The sequence below is a fragment of the Stigmatopora argus genome, chromosome 11, assembly GCF_051989625.1.
Source record: "Stigmatopora argus isolate UIUO_Sarg chromosome 11, RoL_Sarg_1.0, whole genome shotgun sequence".
NCBI classification, from domain to species: Eukaryota; Metazoa; Chordata; class Actinopteri; order Syngnathiformes; family Syngnathidae; genus Stigmatopora; species Stigmatopora argus.
The window spans coordinates 12,048,171-12,065,653 of record NC_135397.1 but is presented as its reverse complement, the minus strand read 5'-3'; the positions used below and the strand labels follow the sequence as shown (position 1 = coordinate 12,065,653).

Genomic DNA, 17,483 nt, shown 5'->3' with positions numbered 1-17,483 from the left:
TACAGCGAATGAGTTGAATTGTGGTACAGTATAAGTGTCTGTTGACTCCCAATTAACATGAATTTAAAAAAAAACGATGCACAGAGTTGTAAGAGGGTGTGCACACTTATGCAACGATGTGATCTCACTTGTATTATCTTTCCCTGCCTTCTTGAAAAGGTTTGGTTGTTGCATGCTTTTGAAAATGGTTGCGTTAACTTTCACTAGACGACTCCAACGTCTAAACTGACGCACGTAATTAAGCATATTTTTCCCGCTCGTAAATTAATTTAATTCATTCCATAATGTTTTCTATTGGAGTAATTTCAGGCCTCATAACAGTGTGTCTGTGTTTTTCGGTGCGCACGCACGTTTAGTTTCACGTGTGAAAAAAAAGTACAATAAAAAATATACTCTGAATGTATACTTGAATAAACAATATATGTTTATCTGCATGACAGCATTGATTCAAATGTTTGTATTCAATTTTAAATAAAGTCCTCACTTTCAAGAGTCACATTATGTTTAAAGTTATTAAAGCAAAGTACTGTAACTTTGAGTATGAATCTACAATTTCTTTTCAAGTTAAATGAATATACTCCGTTATTGCATTATACGCGACTGCCCAACACATGAGGTCGACTCGACTTCAATGCTCAGCTTGTCTTCTCTTGTGTGCAAAAAGTACCACGCACATAAAAATGATGATTTTAGCATGCGGGGGGAGCCCAGCCAAGCGTCTCCACGGGCGGTCAGCACAAGTTCTGGGGTCAAGCACGCATGCATGCCTCGCACATGAGCCGAAAACTGCATGGGAAACATAACAGGCCGACCAGAACATTTTAAGCTTACTTCTTTGAAAAATATATAGATAAATAAATGGCAACACTGTAGTTTTCTATACTAAATGTTTTAATCGTTGAAATTTGACTTTATACAGAAAAAAAAACTTTCAAAGGCAAAAAAGTATCTTTTGAATTGTTTTTTTCTTCAACCTATATCTCAGATGGGAACTCAAGTGAGATGCTTCATTTAGTTTTAACGTCCCATTAAGCATCTGTTTCCTCAGACGGACTTAAAGAATAATATAAAAATTTCGGCTTAGGCCACTTCTCTATGCGTTTGTTTTTTTTATATTTAATAGAAATATAACAGGATTTATGTGGGACGTTTCCTGCATGGGCAACCCTGAAAATAACATCAACATTTTATAATTATCGGAAAGCTGGGGTGAATTATTGAATATCACTTTTATTTCTCAACAAATACTTTATTTTTAAATGGCACCAGCTTCTCTGCATTTGTTTTTGCTTTAAAGTGGATGAAATCATGTGCGCCAAAATTGTGATTTTTGACGCAGTGGGGGGGTCTATTAAACTACTTTAAATCATCCTAAGATATCCATTACACTTTAAATGTTTATCGGAAAGCAGAAATGAGTATTTAATAAAAACAAATGTAGCTGTCAAAAGGAGAAAAAACTAACACAAATGTAAATAAATACCTGATTTGATTTGTTTATAAACGCTTAACATCAATACACGCAACATAATTGAAATGAATAAATACGTGTATTATTCTTAGTTTTTTCCGCATTGTTTATTTGTCTGCACAGGATTACAATGACGATGACACAGCGATTTACAGTAGAAGAGTAGGTTTTAAAAGTTTTACTGTACTGTTTTTTCGATGGTTGTTTTGTATGTTAGAAAAGTCAGGAATGCAAGCACAAGCATGCTTAGAAGAACCTCCCTACAAAAAGGTCGCCATAATAATGTGAACGTCTAAATAAAGCTTTCATTGGTTCATATTTATGAGTATTAACATGTAAAAACAAGGTTTTAATGGTTTGTGTAAATTGAAATGTTCCTTTGTCCTTCTATCACGTATTCTAATTTACCCCGGGTCATTTATAAATTATGTAATGAAATAAATATACGGAATCATTCTATTTCTAGTCTTATAATTGAAAATGTTTAATGTATTCAGTTGTTTTTATTGCGCTGATGATGGTTGGTTATTTTATGCATTTGTTGCATTTGCCGTGGGGAGTTCAACATTTAAAACTTGGGAAACTATATTAAACAAAAATACAAAAGGTTCATGGGAAAACAATCTTTGTGAAGCATTTTGCCTTTTTACAGTCCATGTAAAAGACGTTAAGCATGACAAAATATGGCCTGAAAAATGTTTAGTCGGGCTGAAGACTCAAAAGTGAATTGGCGAGCAATGTTAATTTCCTATTTAGAAATACGAAAATACAATTTAGTCGTTAATGTAATATGTTCAAATACCTCTACTTTAAGTCAAGTACAAACAAATTAGTTATTGAATTTTAGTCCCCCGTCCATTTTCAGACTACTAAAGAGAATATGTATGGCTGCGATTTGTTTTAGTACAGAAGCACTTTTGCTTAACTGCTACTTAAGTACCCAAAGTTGCTTTAAATTACCAGTACTTGCAAACAATAGCGTGAATTTAATTTAAATGCTAGATCATGCCGACAGAAGATTGGAAAGACTGCTTATTCCCATGATCAACTCAAAGCGGCGTGTTTGAAATAAGGAACAATTCTGCCCTCTCGTGGTTAAAACTGGCACATGATGTCATTTAGCTTTTTTTCCTTACCGGATTTGTTAGAACAAAATCCTCATCAGAAGGATGAAGCCTATTAATCCTGTCGGATTTCATCTTCCTGGATGATGTTATTGACACGCATTGCCTGCTACGGTGGGCATGGCTTCCCATCCTAATTTTAGCAAGTGACAAACGTAAAAGTGGACGTCACGCGGGATGCCATGTATATTTAAAAGCCGCGGTGCATGCTCTCAGTGTGACATATTCACGGCCGCGCTCCGCGGATATGCGGCTCCCTCTGCAAACCACGTGATCCAGCCAGCGTCCCTCCCGCGTCCTTGGTTCAGCATGATGGCTGCGGATGCTGTTCCCTGCCGCATCCTGCATCCTTTCCTCCTCCTACTCCCTCTCCTCCTCTCGTGGCTTTCCTCCCCGGCTCCGGCCGCGGCTCTGCTCGGCGTCCGGCCCGAGGACACCCAAAGCGGTGAGCTGTCCGTGCGAGACGGCGTCCTGAGAGCCACGGAGGGGTCTCGTTTCGTGTTGCGGGTTTACTACGCGGAGCATCACCGTGTGAACAGGAGCGGGGCTGCCGACGCCGTCCCTGGCGCGCCGTGGATCGCCTTCATAGAGGAGCCCGACCGGGACGAGAGTCGCTCTCGGGGTAATCCGTGCGAGGAGGAGAGCGCCCGGAGTTCCGACATCGAGCTGCTGGGGTCCTTCAAATCCGACTCGAGTCACAATTCGGTGCTAGTGGAGCTGCTGGCCAAGCACCTGCGCCGAGGCGAGGCGGTCAAGTACTACTCCATGTGTGCCTTTGACGGGGCCAAATGGGAGCACTTTGACACTCGGGATTTTTGGCTGGCGGTGGTGGAGAGACCGCCGGAGGCGGACGCCTGGCTCCAAGCTGGCGTGTCCGTGCTGCTGCTGGGGCTCTCCGCACTGTGCAGCGGACTCAACATCAGCATGCTGGCGCTGGACCCTGTGGAGCTGAGGGTCCTGCAGAACAGTGGCACCGAGAAGGAGCAGAAGTACGCGCGGAACATCGAGTCTGTGCGTAAACACGGCAACTACATCCTGTGCACGGTGGTCCTGGGGAATGTTCTCACCAACACTTTCTTCGTGGTATGGATGTGTCAGATTTTGGGCATGACAGCCCTTTCCACCGCCTCCTGCACTTTAGGCATTTTTTTCATAGGGGAGATCCTGCCTCATTCTGTGGCCTCCCGGCACAGCCTGGCCATCGCGTCCAAGACCCTGTTCGCTACCCGGCTCCTCATGCTTCTCTTCCTACCCATCGCCTATCCGGTCTCCAAGATTCTGGACCTCCTTCTCCATCAGGAGATCTCCAGCTTCTACACTCGGGAGAAGCTGGTGGCCATGCTGCGTGTCACAGACCCCTACCACGATCTTGTCAAGGAGGAGCTCAACATCATCCAAGGTGCTCTGGAACTGAGGACCAAGACGGTGGAGGATGTGCTCACCCCCCTGTCCGACTGCTACATGCTGTCCGCGGACGCGTCACTGGATTTTGGCACCATGTCCGATGTCATGCAGAGCGGCTTCACTCGGATTCCGGTCTACGAGACCAACCGCTCCAACATCGTGGACATCTTGTTCGTCAAGGACCTGGCTTTCGTAGACCCGGACGACTGCACCCCCCTCAAGACCATCACCGAGTTCTACAAGCGTCCCATGCACTGCGTGTTTAACGACACCAGGCTGGACGTGATGCTGGAGGAATTCAAACGAGGTAATCGAACACGGGGGTGAATCCTGCTCCTCTTGGAACCACCCCAAAGCGGCAGATTATTAGCAAGGCGGTGCTGCTGGCTTTTAAGGCGCCATATGCTCTGCTTCCCATTCTGAAGCTCTCACCACCTATGGTGTGAGGAGCCTTTGAAGTGTGTGTGCGCGACTAGTTGAAAACACACCAAAAAGAGAGGAAAAAGGCCCATGTTACGCTCATTTCACTGGCTCACAGTAGGCTGCGGCCATGAGGAGCCTTTCATCCCTACAGAGGGCCATATGTGAAATTTGAAACAGCGTCACACCGAACAGGTTCATGCAGGGGTTACAAACATGGATCAATCAACAGAAGAGATTTGTTGTTTGCACGTCTATTTGCTCTACATGTAGTGCTGGTCCTCATTAAGGTTACGGTTGAACTGGAACCTATGCCAGCTGAAATGAGGAACAGGCTAGATTTGTTTGGTCACAGGGCAGCCTTAGACACTATTAACTAACTTCACTAAACATGGCGTTTTTGGCTCTGAGGGATAGGGGTTGTTTACCCTTTAGTGGGTGTTGGCAAATTCTATTTACCATATTTTCCGCACTCTATTGCACACCAGAGTGAGTATAAGTCACGCCTTAAGTGAATGGCATATCTTAAAATTTGATTCATTTATAAGGCGGAGTATAAGACGGAGTGGTTGTTGTTGTGGTGGTAGTGGTGGTAGTAGTAGTAGTAGGAGTAGTAGTAGGGGATTATGTTATACATCCAATAGATGGAGCTGTAGTAGAAGTAATAGTAGTAGTGGTTAGGAGGACGAGAAGGAGCTAAAGGGAATTTCATGCAACAATTAACCAATATTGATCCATATATAAGGTGCATCGGATTATAGGGCTCAGTGCCAGCTTTTGAGAAAATTTAAGTTTTTTTGTTGCACCTTATAGTGCGGAATATACATCTTCAGGAATAAGTCACAATAGCACCATACAGAACAATCACAGGACAAAGGTTATGTATAGTCGAAAATTCTCCTTCTGTGGCAATACTTTGACCGGCATGGAATGTGTGCATGATGTCACTTCTGCTGGATTTAGTTAAAGCACACTAGAAACAAAAAACAAGACAAATGTAGTTTTCTATCAGATGATAGTTCAATTTATTGCAGAGCAACACAAAATCACATCTCTCACTTCTTTAATTCATTTCATTATTTTCACAAATGTGTATTCTTCTCTGCTGCAACCATGCAAACTATTTAATAAGATGCAAGTTCAAAATAAGGAGATGACAATAGGTTGAGCTATGTCACAGGTAGTATTGCAAAAAGGTGTATAATGACACAAAACAAAAATGGCAAAAAGAAAATACAAGGCAGTCATCAGAACTAGTCATTATTTTTAAAACATCCCCTTTTTTCCACTTTCCCTATCTTTTATCCATTTTAATTACTTGGTAACGGAAAGTTTAAAATGACTTGCTCTATTATGACTTGATACGGAGTGTTTTTATTAAGGCACAAGTAGGAGGGTGCCGGTGAAAACTTCAGGTGATTGATTATTATGTGAAAGGAGACATATTGACTTAGGGAAACGATCATAAATGGCATTGCCAATTGCAGGTCAGGAGGTCTATTGCTTCACCCTGCTCAGGATAATGATGGATAGCTCTCGGTCTGCTGACCACTGAGCTCTCGGGGATGACTAAGACCTTTTTTGTTTTTATACACAACTCGGTGGGCGGTTGCCATTTAAGCCGGGAGAACATTCATAAAAAATTCAACCCTGACCTTTTTCCTTTCCTGTCTTGCAGTTTACTTCATACTTTGATGAATTAAACGCTCCTGGGGCTCAGGCATCATGCTGCAAACGACACATTGGGATTACTGGGGGTTGAACTATAGCGAGAATCGGGGGAAATGTCACAAGCAAATCCTGCCCCCCACGTACGCAATAAATGTATGATTCATTAGGTGAAACTGCAAAATGTAATGAGATTGCATACAAGCAATAGAGTAGCAACACATCTGTTTTTACAAAAGAATAATAAAGCCCACTTTTGAGGGCCAGGTTTTATCTTACTAGGAGGCTATATGCACATTTGACCCGTGATTTTAATAGAGGTGGAATAAAGGCAAGTGATGATGAAATTGTAAATATGCTCAAGGTTAACTCAAATCTGGGGATGTAATCATAATACAAGACAGTGGTTCAGTGGTAAGCGCATGTGCTTCATATTTCTGTGCTCCCGTGAGCTTTCCCTGCATTCCCCGGCTTCCTCGAGACATTCTGCAGGACAACTTGAGCTTTATTACACAATAAATTCATCCAGACCTTTAATATGTTCAGGTTCCAAATACTACAGGGGCAATTATTTTGGCAGGGTTATTTGTATATGAATAAACTTCCAGGAAATAATGGTTATTGTATTTATTTTTCAACACTATTACATGTTGGATAAATAAAATGTTCAATTTTCATTGTATTAAACTAGATTCTTTCAACTTGAATGCACTTTATCAATGGCTTTTCATGTGCTTTAATTGAAGACCACAATTTAAAATAATCGCTCCAATTTTGTGGTAACCTTGAAGCCACAGCCTATTTTGCCTATATTGCCTACACGCCTTTGTTAATATAAGCCAGGGGTTGGGAACCTATGGCTCGGGAGCCACATGTGGCTCTTTTGATGGGTGCATATGGCTCTGAGCTAAAATATGGAAACCGGTGGTGAGAGAGCCGAGTCCCGAACGCACCAATAGGAACGTCAAGGCACTGTGGCATTCATTTTTTTCATTCGAGTCTTCTGCATCCATTCTCTCGTTGATAGTCATTGATATTCATTGATTAGCAACCGGGTAACAATGTTGTCAAAAGAATTCAGAGACTTTATGTACTTTAAAAGGAGTAAAATGACTAAAAAGATGCACATTTTCATGTATTTTGACTTTTAAATTGTGAGTATGGCTCTCAAGGAATAATATTTGAAAATAGGAATTGTTTTTGGCTCTCTCTTTCAAAAAGGTCCCCAACCCCTGATATAAGCGTTACAATGAACACTATTTAAGATGACCTTAATTTTATTTTTTTTAAGTAAAGAGAATCTGCATGATGCAAAAAAAAATGATCAAATTGAAGTTTCCTAGTGTTGTTTGCATATTCAGGGATTTCTTCATCAGAGTCAGTGAACCTACAAATGCGATGTTCACAATAGTGCATCATGGGAGGGGAGCCCTGCATACCAGTGAAGCAGAAAGAGTTGCAGAAGAGACACTCACATTCGCCCCGCTTTTCACTTGGGGCTGTGTATGTGTGTGTGAGGGCTCGCCAGTCAGACAGCTTGTGTGTTGTTCTGCAAGGTTATTATGCAACACACAAGTGACGTAACACAGTGCCCGGGCACACATCTAGGCCTGATTCACCTGAGCTTTTTAGACAGGCTGACATCACCACCTCGGAAAAATCTATGTTGACTTAAAGCATAACCGTATTTTCCAACATTGCATTTTTTTGGGAGTGTTTGCACATTCGTTTTCTTTTTTTCATCTATTCCTTTCTGGGGGTTGATTTGTCATTGGAATTGTGTTGCATTCAAAAGCTGTTGTTGCTCATTCATAGTTCACGAGCTTCTGGTTGCCCACTCTGCTTGAGGGGATTAAAAGATTTGATCTCACTAGTGATCGCCCTAAACCTTGTATGAACTGGATCCATGGAGGTCAGATGTGTGTCTGTCTCTACCCGAATGGTTAGATAACCTTTGTGGGCAACAAGCACGCCAACAAAAAAACTCCTTTGTGGCATGTTGTGACAATTGTGGGTACTGGGTGGTTATAATAGGTGACTAGGGTGACTTCATGGTGTCACATTGCTGTGCTGTTAAAACACAGAGGTGGCAGATGCAGCCCCCCCCAGGATGATTGTGTAATGATGCTTTACATAAGGGCAGCCAAATCTTCCCAAAATACTCAAGCATCTCCTGGCTAATCCCTCAAAATGAAGTCTTGACTGCGGTCAAAGAATCCATGTAGGAATTTTATACGCAACAAGCTCACACTTGTGAGATGGTTCAGAGCTTATACAGCTCATATATATACACACATGTATGAGTAAAATGATAGTTTCTTATTAATATATTTTATGCCATAAATAATGCATTTTTAAATGAGAACGATGTACATGTGTTTTTCTAATAGTGGAGGGATTTAAAAAGAATTATTTTTTAAATTGTTTTAAACCACTTAACTGCTCAGAACAAAAATATTTTTCCCCAAGGAAGCTCTTTTTGTTTTTTGGGTGATTGTTTGTGCACCAAAAATGTGACATGGAAAACAGACCCTTTAAACTATGATTATTTTTTAGGAAAAAGGAAATATTCACCACTTTCATGGAGAAAAACGGAGTAAATACATCCGGACTTTAGCCTTGGAAAAACCTATCAATACATTTTCAAATGCCACAAAATTCATCGTCTTGCCGCAACCTAGCCAATCATTTGAAATTTGTCATATTCTTGTGCAACAGTATATGTGAAACATACATGATTAAAATAAACAGTTTTGCAAATTACATTGTAATTTGTTCACTTTCATCTACTTTTGAACTGGACTGCCTGTCCATTTTAAAGCTTAAATTTGACGGTAAAGATTTTTTTGATCCCTTGATTTAATGTTCCACTGCAATTGAACAATATGAGGGTCTTAGCTACAAACTGGTCACATTCCTCCAGGTAAAGAAAGAAAAAAGCAACTCAGCAATCAGATACTTTTTTTTCGCCTGAAATGGCATTGAATGTATAAATGAAAATAAGAATGTACATGTCCAGCTTTCATCTACTATAGAAATGTGCTCAGAAAATTATACACATTATTTTTGTGGTCAATCCAGGCAAATCTCACCTGGCTGTGGTACAGCGGGTCAACAACGAGGGTGAGGGAGACCCTTTCTACGAGGTTATGGGCATCGTCACCCTGGAGGATGTCATCGAAGAGATCATTAAGTCCGAGATTGTGGATGAAACAGATCTTTATAGTATGTATACTATAAATGATTTTCAGTTTTATAGAGCAACATGAAAAGGGAACGCATTGGCAATATTTCCAGAACTGTTATTGAATTTCTGTGTAGTTCATAATCCATGTTGCTCACAGCTTCCTTCTAATGATATAAGTGAAATCACCATAATCCTTTAATTGCCTGAAGTAGAAATGTCAATCTCCCACGTGCTTTCCTTGTATGCATGCCACCTTTTAGAATCTGCTTAATTGCATATAATGTGTGGGTGCCCACGCAGTAATTATACATGCCGTAGGCAGTGAAGAGGAGCTTATGGTTTTATGGGACCAGCTGTTGCCACGGCAGTTATGATTCATCTCAATGTAATAGATTAAATACCTTCACATCTGCAAAAGATTAGTCTATTTATCAATCAGATATACATGCAAGTGGTCCAATAGAATCTGCGGCTGTAAAGTAACCTATGCCTAAATGCGAGTAAAACGAGAAAATGTGTTTAAATACCTGGGTTCACTGTTTTGCAGCTGATAATCGAAGCAAAAGGCGGGTATCACACTACGAGAGGAAACAGCAAGACTTTTCTATCTTCAAAGTGGCAGAAAATGAACTTAGTGTGAAGATCTCTCCCCAGTTGTTGCTGGCAACACATCGTTTCTTGGCTACAGGTGTGTCAGCATCAGGAGACAGTATCTATCCAATTAGCACCAATACTAACAACAAAAGATAATAGCAATGCTTTGAATATAATAATAATAATAAAAGCAATGCCTGTGGTGATGTGCTTTGCGATGGAACAGCAAGTAACATCAGGAACGAAGAAAAAATAGGAATGGTCTTTTTATTGTTTTTGTTTTCTCTCTCTCCTCTCACCCCCTTGTTAATGCTGCGTGCATGCTTGTGTCTCCGGTTGTCAGAAGTGGAGCCATTCAGGCCTTGTCACCTGTCAGAAAAGATCCTGCTTCGTCTCATCAAGCATCCCAACGTGGTGCAAGAACTGAAGTTTAACCCTAAGAACAAACTCGCTGCTCAGCACTACCTCTTCCAAAGAAACAAACCCGTCGACTACTTTATCCTCATCCTGCAGGTAAATAATAATGTACATCAAGTCAGAGAGAAAATTATTTCAATCCAAAGCGTCAGTAGTCAGTTTTGAACGAGTAATATATCACATTTCCTCAAATTACAGCTGCCCCTGTAATATAATGTTTCCCTTGTCACATATTTTACATCACAAAAAGCACAGTGTGGTACCAGATTGTCACAACATATTTAGTGCTCCTTGAGATTTGAGAAGGATTTTTTTTCTATGACCACACCAATAAACAAAATGATATTATTGAATCATCTTTTCCCATTCAAATGAATGTACAAGCCGTGGATATATTCCACCCATCCCAAATAATAATAACATATAATGAATAAGTACATTAGAAAAACAAATTTCACAATTTTTGTACATCTCATTCCTTTGTGTAACCCTAAACACCTTCAGAAAAAGTACAGGACAACAATGTCTATAATTTTCTGCACTGGAAAGCAGAGAATAAATAATAAATGTGTGACTGTTGTGTTTTTTTTACATGATCAGTCTTAATGTATCGTGTATTATAGTTCCTTGCGTTGCTTAATGTGGAATGACACCATCAGATACTAGATGCTCAATGTTACTACAGAGTTTCTAATTTTGGCATCGCAAAATGAGGTTAAAGTAGGTCGGTGAATCTTTTTGTTTAGTGTATAGTTAGACTATAAACGTTAGCTGATGGTGACAAGAATGAATGATGGCGGTGCTGACGTTGCAGGGACGCGTGGAGGTAGAAATCGGAAAGGAGGCGCTCCGCTTCGAAAATGGAGCATTTTCCTACTACGGCATGCCAGCCCTCATCCCACCCCTGCCCATTGGTAAGTACATGGAAAGTGATGTAAAATCAATACATTTCCAATTGGGGGATCTGCAGTAGCTGGCAATGTTGATGGTAACAACAGAGTACAAGCCATGATAATCAGGGGACATGATTGACATATAAATCTCTCTAAATTAAGCGAAGGAGAGGCTGTGGGAAGCAAGTAATTAAAAAGATGAGATTGAAAGAGAATTTCCCAGAGGAAGAACATAACCTGCCTGGGATTATTTGAGCTAAGAGTGCCAAGCAAGCAGACGGGTTCTCAGTCTGTGCTTATTTTTAGCGGGATGTTTGAGGCAATTCCAAAAACTCATTTTGATATTTGTTTGATTCCAGGATTAAAAGAATACAATAGGCACTGTTTAGAAAGTTAGAGCAATAGTGAGCTACTTGTTCAATTTTTTACTGTTTGAAGTAGCACTCATAGGACTTATACATAATTATAGTTCAGCCTCTAGAGTTGATATACAGGTTTTTTTCAAAAGTAGTTCTTATGTATAGCCCATCTGCCTGTAACCAAAGAAAATGATGAAAAACAATATGAGGCTCCATGCACTGTAATTGCCTGTTAACGAGTATAGATCTTATCACAGGATGTCATTATATAGTTTTTCCAAATTTTCTGTGCAGGTCAGAGGTATAGTTCTCGCAGCAGTGGTCTAAACCAATCAGACTCTGTGCTGAGCGGTGGTAGTATTGGTCAGCTCTCGGTAGGAGGGTTCTACTTACCGGACTACTCAGTTCGGCAGCTCACAGACCTGCAGATCATCAAGGTGAACAATGCAAACTCCTACTCATTAAGAATACAAATATTTCTCAAACTGTGACTATCCCCTCAGATAATTAGGGCACATTACCAGAATGCCCTGACGGCGACAAGGATGGATGGCTCCCCGCAGACACCCGACCCGGTGGACGCTAAAGGGAGGCCACCTGTTGTGGAGGCACGCTCCCACAGCATCGCGCTCCCCCTTACCAGCACCCACACACGCTTGGGACTGGCACGCCTTGCTCAGCTCCATCCCCACTTAGGCCTTCGCAACACATCCCGGCTCAATGAGCGAAATCGCATCGTCCGTAAGTTGTTGTAGTGTTGTTCAGCCATTAGTGGCATAAAGTGGACCTGGTTATTCATAAACATTTTTTCAGCTTTTAGGTAAAATTTAACAAAGATGATCTAACTCAGGGGTGTCAAACTCATTTTTTGTCGCAGGCCACGTGGTAGTTTCGATTACATCCGGAGGGCCGTTATGTTTTCAAACTAGGCTGCCAAAATTAATCGATTAATAAATTGACAGCTTTCTCGATCGTGCCAATCGAAAGATCATTTTTGGACATTCAAATTAGTACAAATTTTTGCAATTATTGATTTAAAATGAGGAAACACAGGAAATAATCTACAATCTTCATTTGAATTTCATCATAAAACAGAAAGTTGGCACTCATCACTAACATCTAAATAAATAAACTTAACTTTTAAAGCACCATAGTCGCAAAAGTTGGGAAAGCAACGTTGCTGACTTTAGCTAGCCAGAGCTTCAAATATGGTGCTCCATGAATAGTTAAGATTTAGAACCCAAAGATGGCAGACATCTGGCTGTGGTTTCTGTGTTCACATACTATTGGAGTATGTCCAAATAAATGATTTTAAGGTTTGTTTCGTAAGAAATACACAAAACGGGACAGATGTGAAAGAGCCGTTAGTCAAGCAACTAAAGCTATGCTTACATCACTGATGGTCCAGAAAACATGCAAAATATTGCCGTGCGGCTCTAGACTGCTGCAGACTACAATGCCAATAAAATCACTGTATCTCTTTCCTTTATATTAAACATCTCTGACAGTATCATCCAAAACCAAGCTGTTATACAAGGTCAGATTTATTGATTCAGCTTGTTTTGGATTAAATGTTGTGGCCAGCGTCCGTATATTCAAAAGGGCATCTCAAATGTAAGTAGAATCTTTGTAATCTTGTCCAGGTTAAACCACCGATCAAAGTCATGTTTTTCCCCATTTCACGAAACTCAAAAAACGCAACATCAAGCAATCTGCTTTTTTACATTATTTTTTAAAGGGTTTAAACAATTTCCCGCAAGCCACCTACATGCTTGCGTGTCATAGATGTCACTCACTCTGTTTCACTAAGAAAAAAACAGTGCGTGGTTGAACTGATTGTAAATAACTAAAACTAATGTCACTGACAGTTGTCAGTCTTCAAATTCAATTCTGCCGGTTAGAACCACATGCAGTTAAATCACCAATTTTGTAAGACAATCATTTAGTAAAGAGTCACGAAATTGTGGTCCTGCGCTGACTGGTGCTTTACTCCCCAAAGGCAGTAAATCCGATGGGCAACGTAGTCCCAATGACACTGTGTTCTTCCATATGGATGAGATTCCCTACATTCAAGAGGATCGACCAGAGAATCATGGAGAAAATGGTCAGTATCTATTTCAATTACTACATAAACTGTTTAATGTTTAAAAAATGCTTTGATTCCTTCGTAACATAGAAGTAGGAATAGCTACATACACACCCCTACACACGTGTGCATTCTATTTCTATACTATATATGCACATACGCCTAACGTATGCACACACATGAATTTAAAAGGAAATAAATGAAAATGTATTTTTCTATGCTTCCTTTTAGATGTGCCTACAGACTCTCAGCTTTCCACCTCCCCTTGCATCAGCTCTCGCTCTCTCTCCAGCTCGGAGGAGAATGTGGGGAAAAAGCTACTGCGCAAATTGAGTGAGCAAGACATCTGATATGAACACAAAGCCTCACGTGTATCTGTGCTAAGTGGGTGTGTCCAACGGCAACTGTGCCTGGCAACGCTTAGTTGCAGATGGGTTATTTTGAAGGTTGCTTCCTCCAGTACTAAGCTCCCTATTGGCTGTGGAATGGCATGACTCATTTATTCTCTCATTTGGGTCAATGCATATGCTCCCCAGCATGGTGTTTTGATCAAATAATGAGACAAAATTTATGAGGAGTCTTGCAGTTTTGCATGCAAGTTTTTCTTTACAGGGGTGTGGAGCCTTCCACTGAATATACATTGAAATTACATTGTTTAATTAAAACAAAGAATGTCTAATCCTTTTGGGATTTAAATGAATGGTAACATTTTTCTATGTTTCCAGGTAACAAGAGGAGGAAAAAGTCTCGGGATGGAGAGAGGAACTTGGAGGAAGGTCTGGAGCAGCCTTCAGTGATAAGCTAAAATATCCTTTTTCCCCCTATCTGACCATGACCGCCACGTAGACTCCCTAAATGCCCCAGCGCCTCCCTTCTGGAGCCACTATCATCATGTGCTGTAGCTACAAGTGCTCTCAGGTCTCCACAGATACGCTGTCCTACTCTGCCTACCTTGCCTTTGCACCTTCTGTGATTGAGAAGAGAAGGAAATAAAGTGGAGTATAAAAAAAGCAACCTTAAAATGAAAATTCCCAATAGCAATATATTGTCTTGATCGGCCTTACATGGCAGTTCGATTCCCTTTTGGAAACTCAAGCTTCTAGTATGCCTTTCACACTGCAAAGACCAGTGTTGGTTGGGTTTTATGGTTTACTAACCAGATTTGATTGGAACATTGTCATAGTAAGAGCTTTCTTGTTATTTTTCCCAGGCCAGTTTGTTTGCAGTAATATGTAAAGATTGAACCAAAGCAACTGGACTTTTCCTTTTTTGTTTTGGGAGTTTCACCTTTAAAGGGAAAGACAACACCTAATATAAATGACGTTCACGTGAAAGACATTACTCAAAGTATTTTAAATTTTTTTAGGCCTATGACAATAGAAAAAAACAATAGTTAAATGCAAAAATGACACTAGCCAGTCACTACTAAGACAAATGTGACACATGCACATAAAATCGGATAGAATTAAACACAGGGATCAAAACTATTATGGCTACAAAACAGGCACACACTCTTTATAATACTTACTGTACCAATTGAAATATATCATTACCTTTTCCTTCTGTGTTTTTTAAGCAAAATTCAAATTTAAAACGTGTATTAAAGTGATGGCTCGTGTAAACAATGTTAGGGCTTTTGTATCCACTATTACAGATCAGAGAATTTTAATCTAATTGTAATTTTAATTTGAACCAAATTCTTTCCATTGATATGCACTTAATAGGTGTTGCCTTGTCCTTTAATGCTCTGAAATCACAACGGAGATTTTTTAATTTTTACAATATTTCAGAATTCTATTGTTAAAAACAAACAAAAATGCCTTTTTAGGCAGGTGGGAAACAGATTGCTGTTATGGAAATAAGAGCCTTTATGATTTGTCTTGCGTCCATCATCTTTTGTCAGGGTTGAAGGGGAAAAGAGCTCGAAACCAGCACTTGCGTCACCTTATGTGAACGCGGTACATATTTTAAAAACAAACCATCACTGATACATCAGTATAACTTATGTCTAATTGCATCTGTCATTACATTCATACACCGTTGTAACAATTTAGTAGGATATTTTAAAAAAAGAAATACATTTTCATGGAAAAACGGGTTTAATTAAGTCATTTATTTATTTGTAAATAATAATCCCTACCTTTAAATACAATCTTCTTTAACTCTAGATGACCAAACGTATAATACTTAATACATGACTAACCAACTGAATATTTTCCCCCTAAATAAAAACATGTTTCTTTTAAATATGATACATATTTGTGACAATTCTACTTAAAATGTTGTAGTCTTTTTGTCCTGGGGGTCAATTAAAAGCTTAGAGTTTAAAGAATTTTATGTGATGTCAATAATTTAGTGGGGTTAAGACTTGTCCTCATATGGTCTCCAGTAAGCCGGATCTTGACTTTGACAGAAAGGCATAATTTATTGTGGTTTGTTTGCTAGCCAAAACGCAATACTTACTGACAAAACCCATGATATTATAATGGCATCTGCAATTACGTGTTGAAATGCCGAAGTTACTCCATATTATATATTTTGACTTATTTTAAAATGTCCTGCTAAATTGTAACGAGACATGACATTACACATTTTTGTGAGTGGTTTACAATTGGAATTGTGATGCAAAATATGATAAGGGAGCCATCTACTGCTAATGCACAAAGAAGAAAAGCCACTACTGTACAGTACTACAGCACATTTTTTTACAGCATATTGAAAAGAAAAAAAAGAGCCATATTCTCCTGAACTTGAAATAAAATTAATTGTAACTGCCACAGAGTTTAGAGGGACTTGCACAGTTTTCAAAATGAGACACTTTCCTATCCATTTGTTTTGATATGACACTTACCAAATAGGATGTAGAAATAGCAATATGTACAGTTGGTAGATTTCATTTAGCATTAAACATCACTTCTAATACTCTGAAATAATTGCGCCAAGCATATTTTCTGTAAAAACACTTTCTTGTGCTTGTGTAGTTTTAGGAGTAGTATATAAACTGATCGTTCAGTTTTAATAGTGCAATAAAAACAATTATGTGCTACTTGAAACAAACACAGCACAACCTTAAAGGTCATAGGCCGCAGACAACATTAAAAATAATTAGATTCATCTATTCAAATAAAAAAACTCCCTATTTGCCACTGGCACACCAAAACATATCACAGCAGGAAGTATTACAACAACATTTTGGCACTCCACTTCTTTTAATAAGTCACTCAACCTGCCTACAAACTGATTAATATTAACCTGCTCAAATTCTTATTTTAAAAGTTGTTGCTCAAAAGCAGAAAAAAAACAATGTTACTTGCATGCTTATTCATGCTGCCTATTGAGTAGGACTGTCCTCTGCTGTCCACATGCATGCTGGGGCAGGGGCAGTGCACGAGTAGTATTGTGGCAGTAACTAAACAAAATCCCAAATCCAAGCTATTGTCACTTATGTGCATGATCCTAAAAACATTTCCTTTAAAAGGCATCTTTAGCTAGTAAAGTTGTTTTACATGATGATGGATGCGTGTGACTAAAAATGAGGCTGCCTGAATACTTACTTACACAAGGACATTAAAAGCCATTATTTTGGATGATAAACAAAGTGAGATAATATTCGTATCAACTCACTTTCAATAGTTTAAAATCTGCTCCAGGATAGACTTGAAATTTGGATCAATATGAAGAAACAGCAATATAACACACAGGGCTTGACATCAAAACCTCTTTTAAGCACACGTGAATGCAGTGATAATGCAGCGTGCCTGCAAAGAATATAAAATACAGTGGATAATGCACTGCTCAGCACTCATCACAAACAACTATAGTCACATCATCTTACCCAGTGCTTCTCAATGATTTTCTGT

At 39.6% G+C, this 17,483-nt stretch overlaps 1 protein-coding gene across 1 annotated transcript; it reads left to right on the top strand.

Annotated features, from left to right (window-relative positions):
* The first annotated feature begins 2,742 nt into the window (after positions 1-2,742).
* Positions 2,743-17,163, top strand: cnnm1 (cyclin and CBS domain divalent metal cation transport mediator 1). The gene is made up of 10 exons (XM_077613046.1): positions 2,743-4,306; positions 9,169-9,312; positions 9,822-9,962; positions 10,212-10,381; positions 11,100-11,199; positions 11,832-11,974; positions 12,041-12,278; positions 13,537-13,641; positions 13,855-13,956; positions 14,349-17,163. The coding sequence occupies exons 1-10, from the start codon at positions 2,773-2,775 to the stop codon at positions 14,426-14,428; spliced, it is 2,757 nt and encodes a 918-aa protein (XP_077469172.1). The 5' UTR covers positions 2,743-2,772; the 3' UTR covers positions 14,429-17,163.
* The last annotated feature ends 320 nt before the right edge of the window (positions 17,164-17,483 follow it).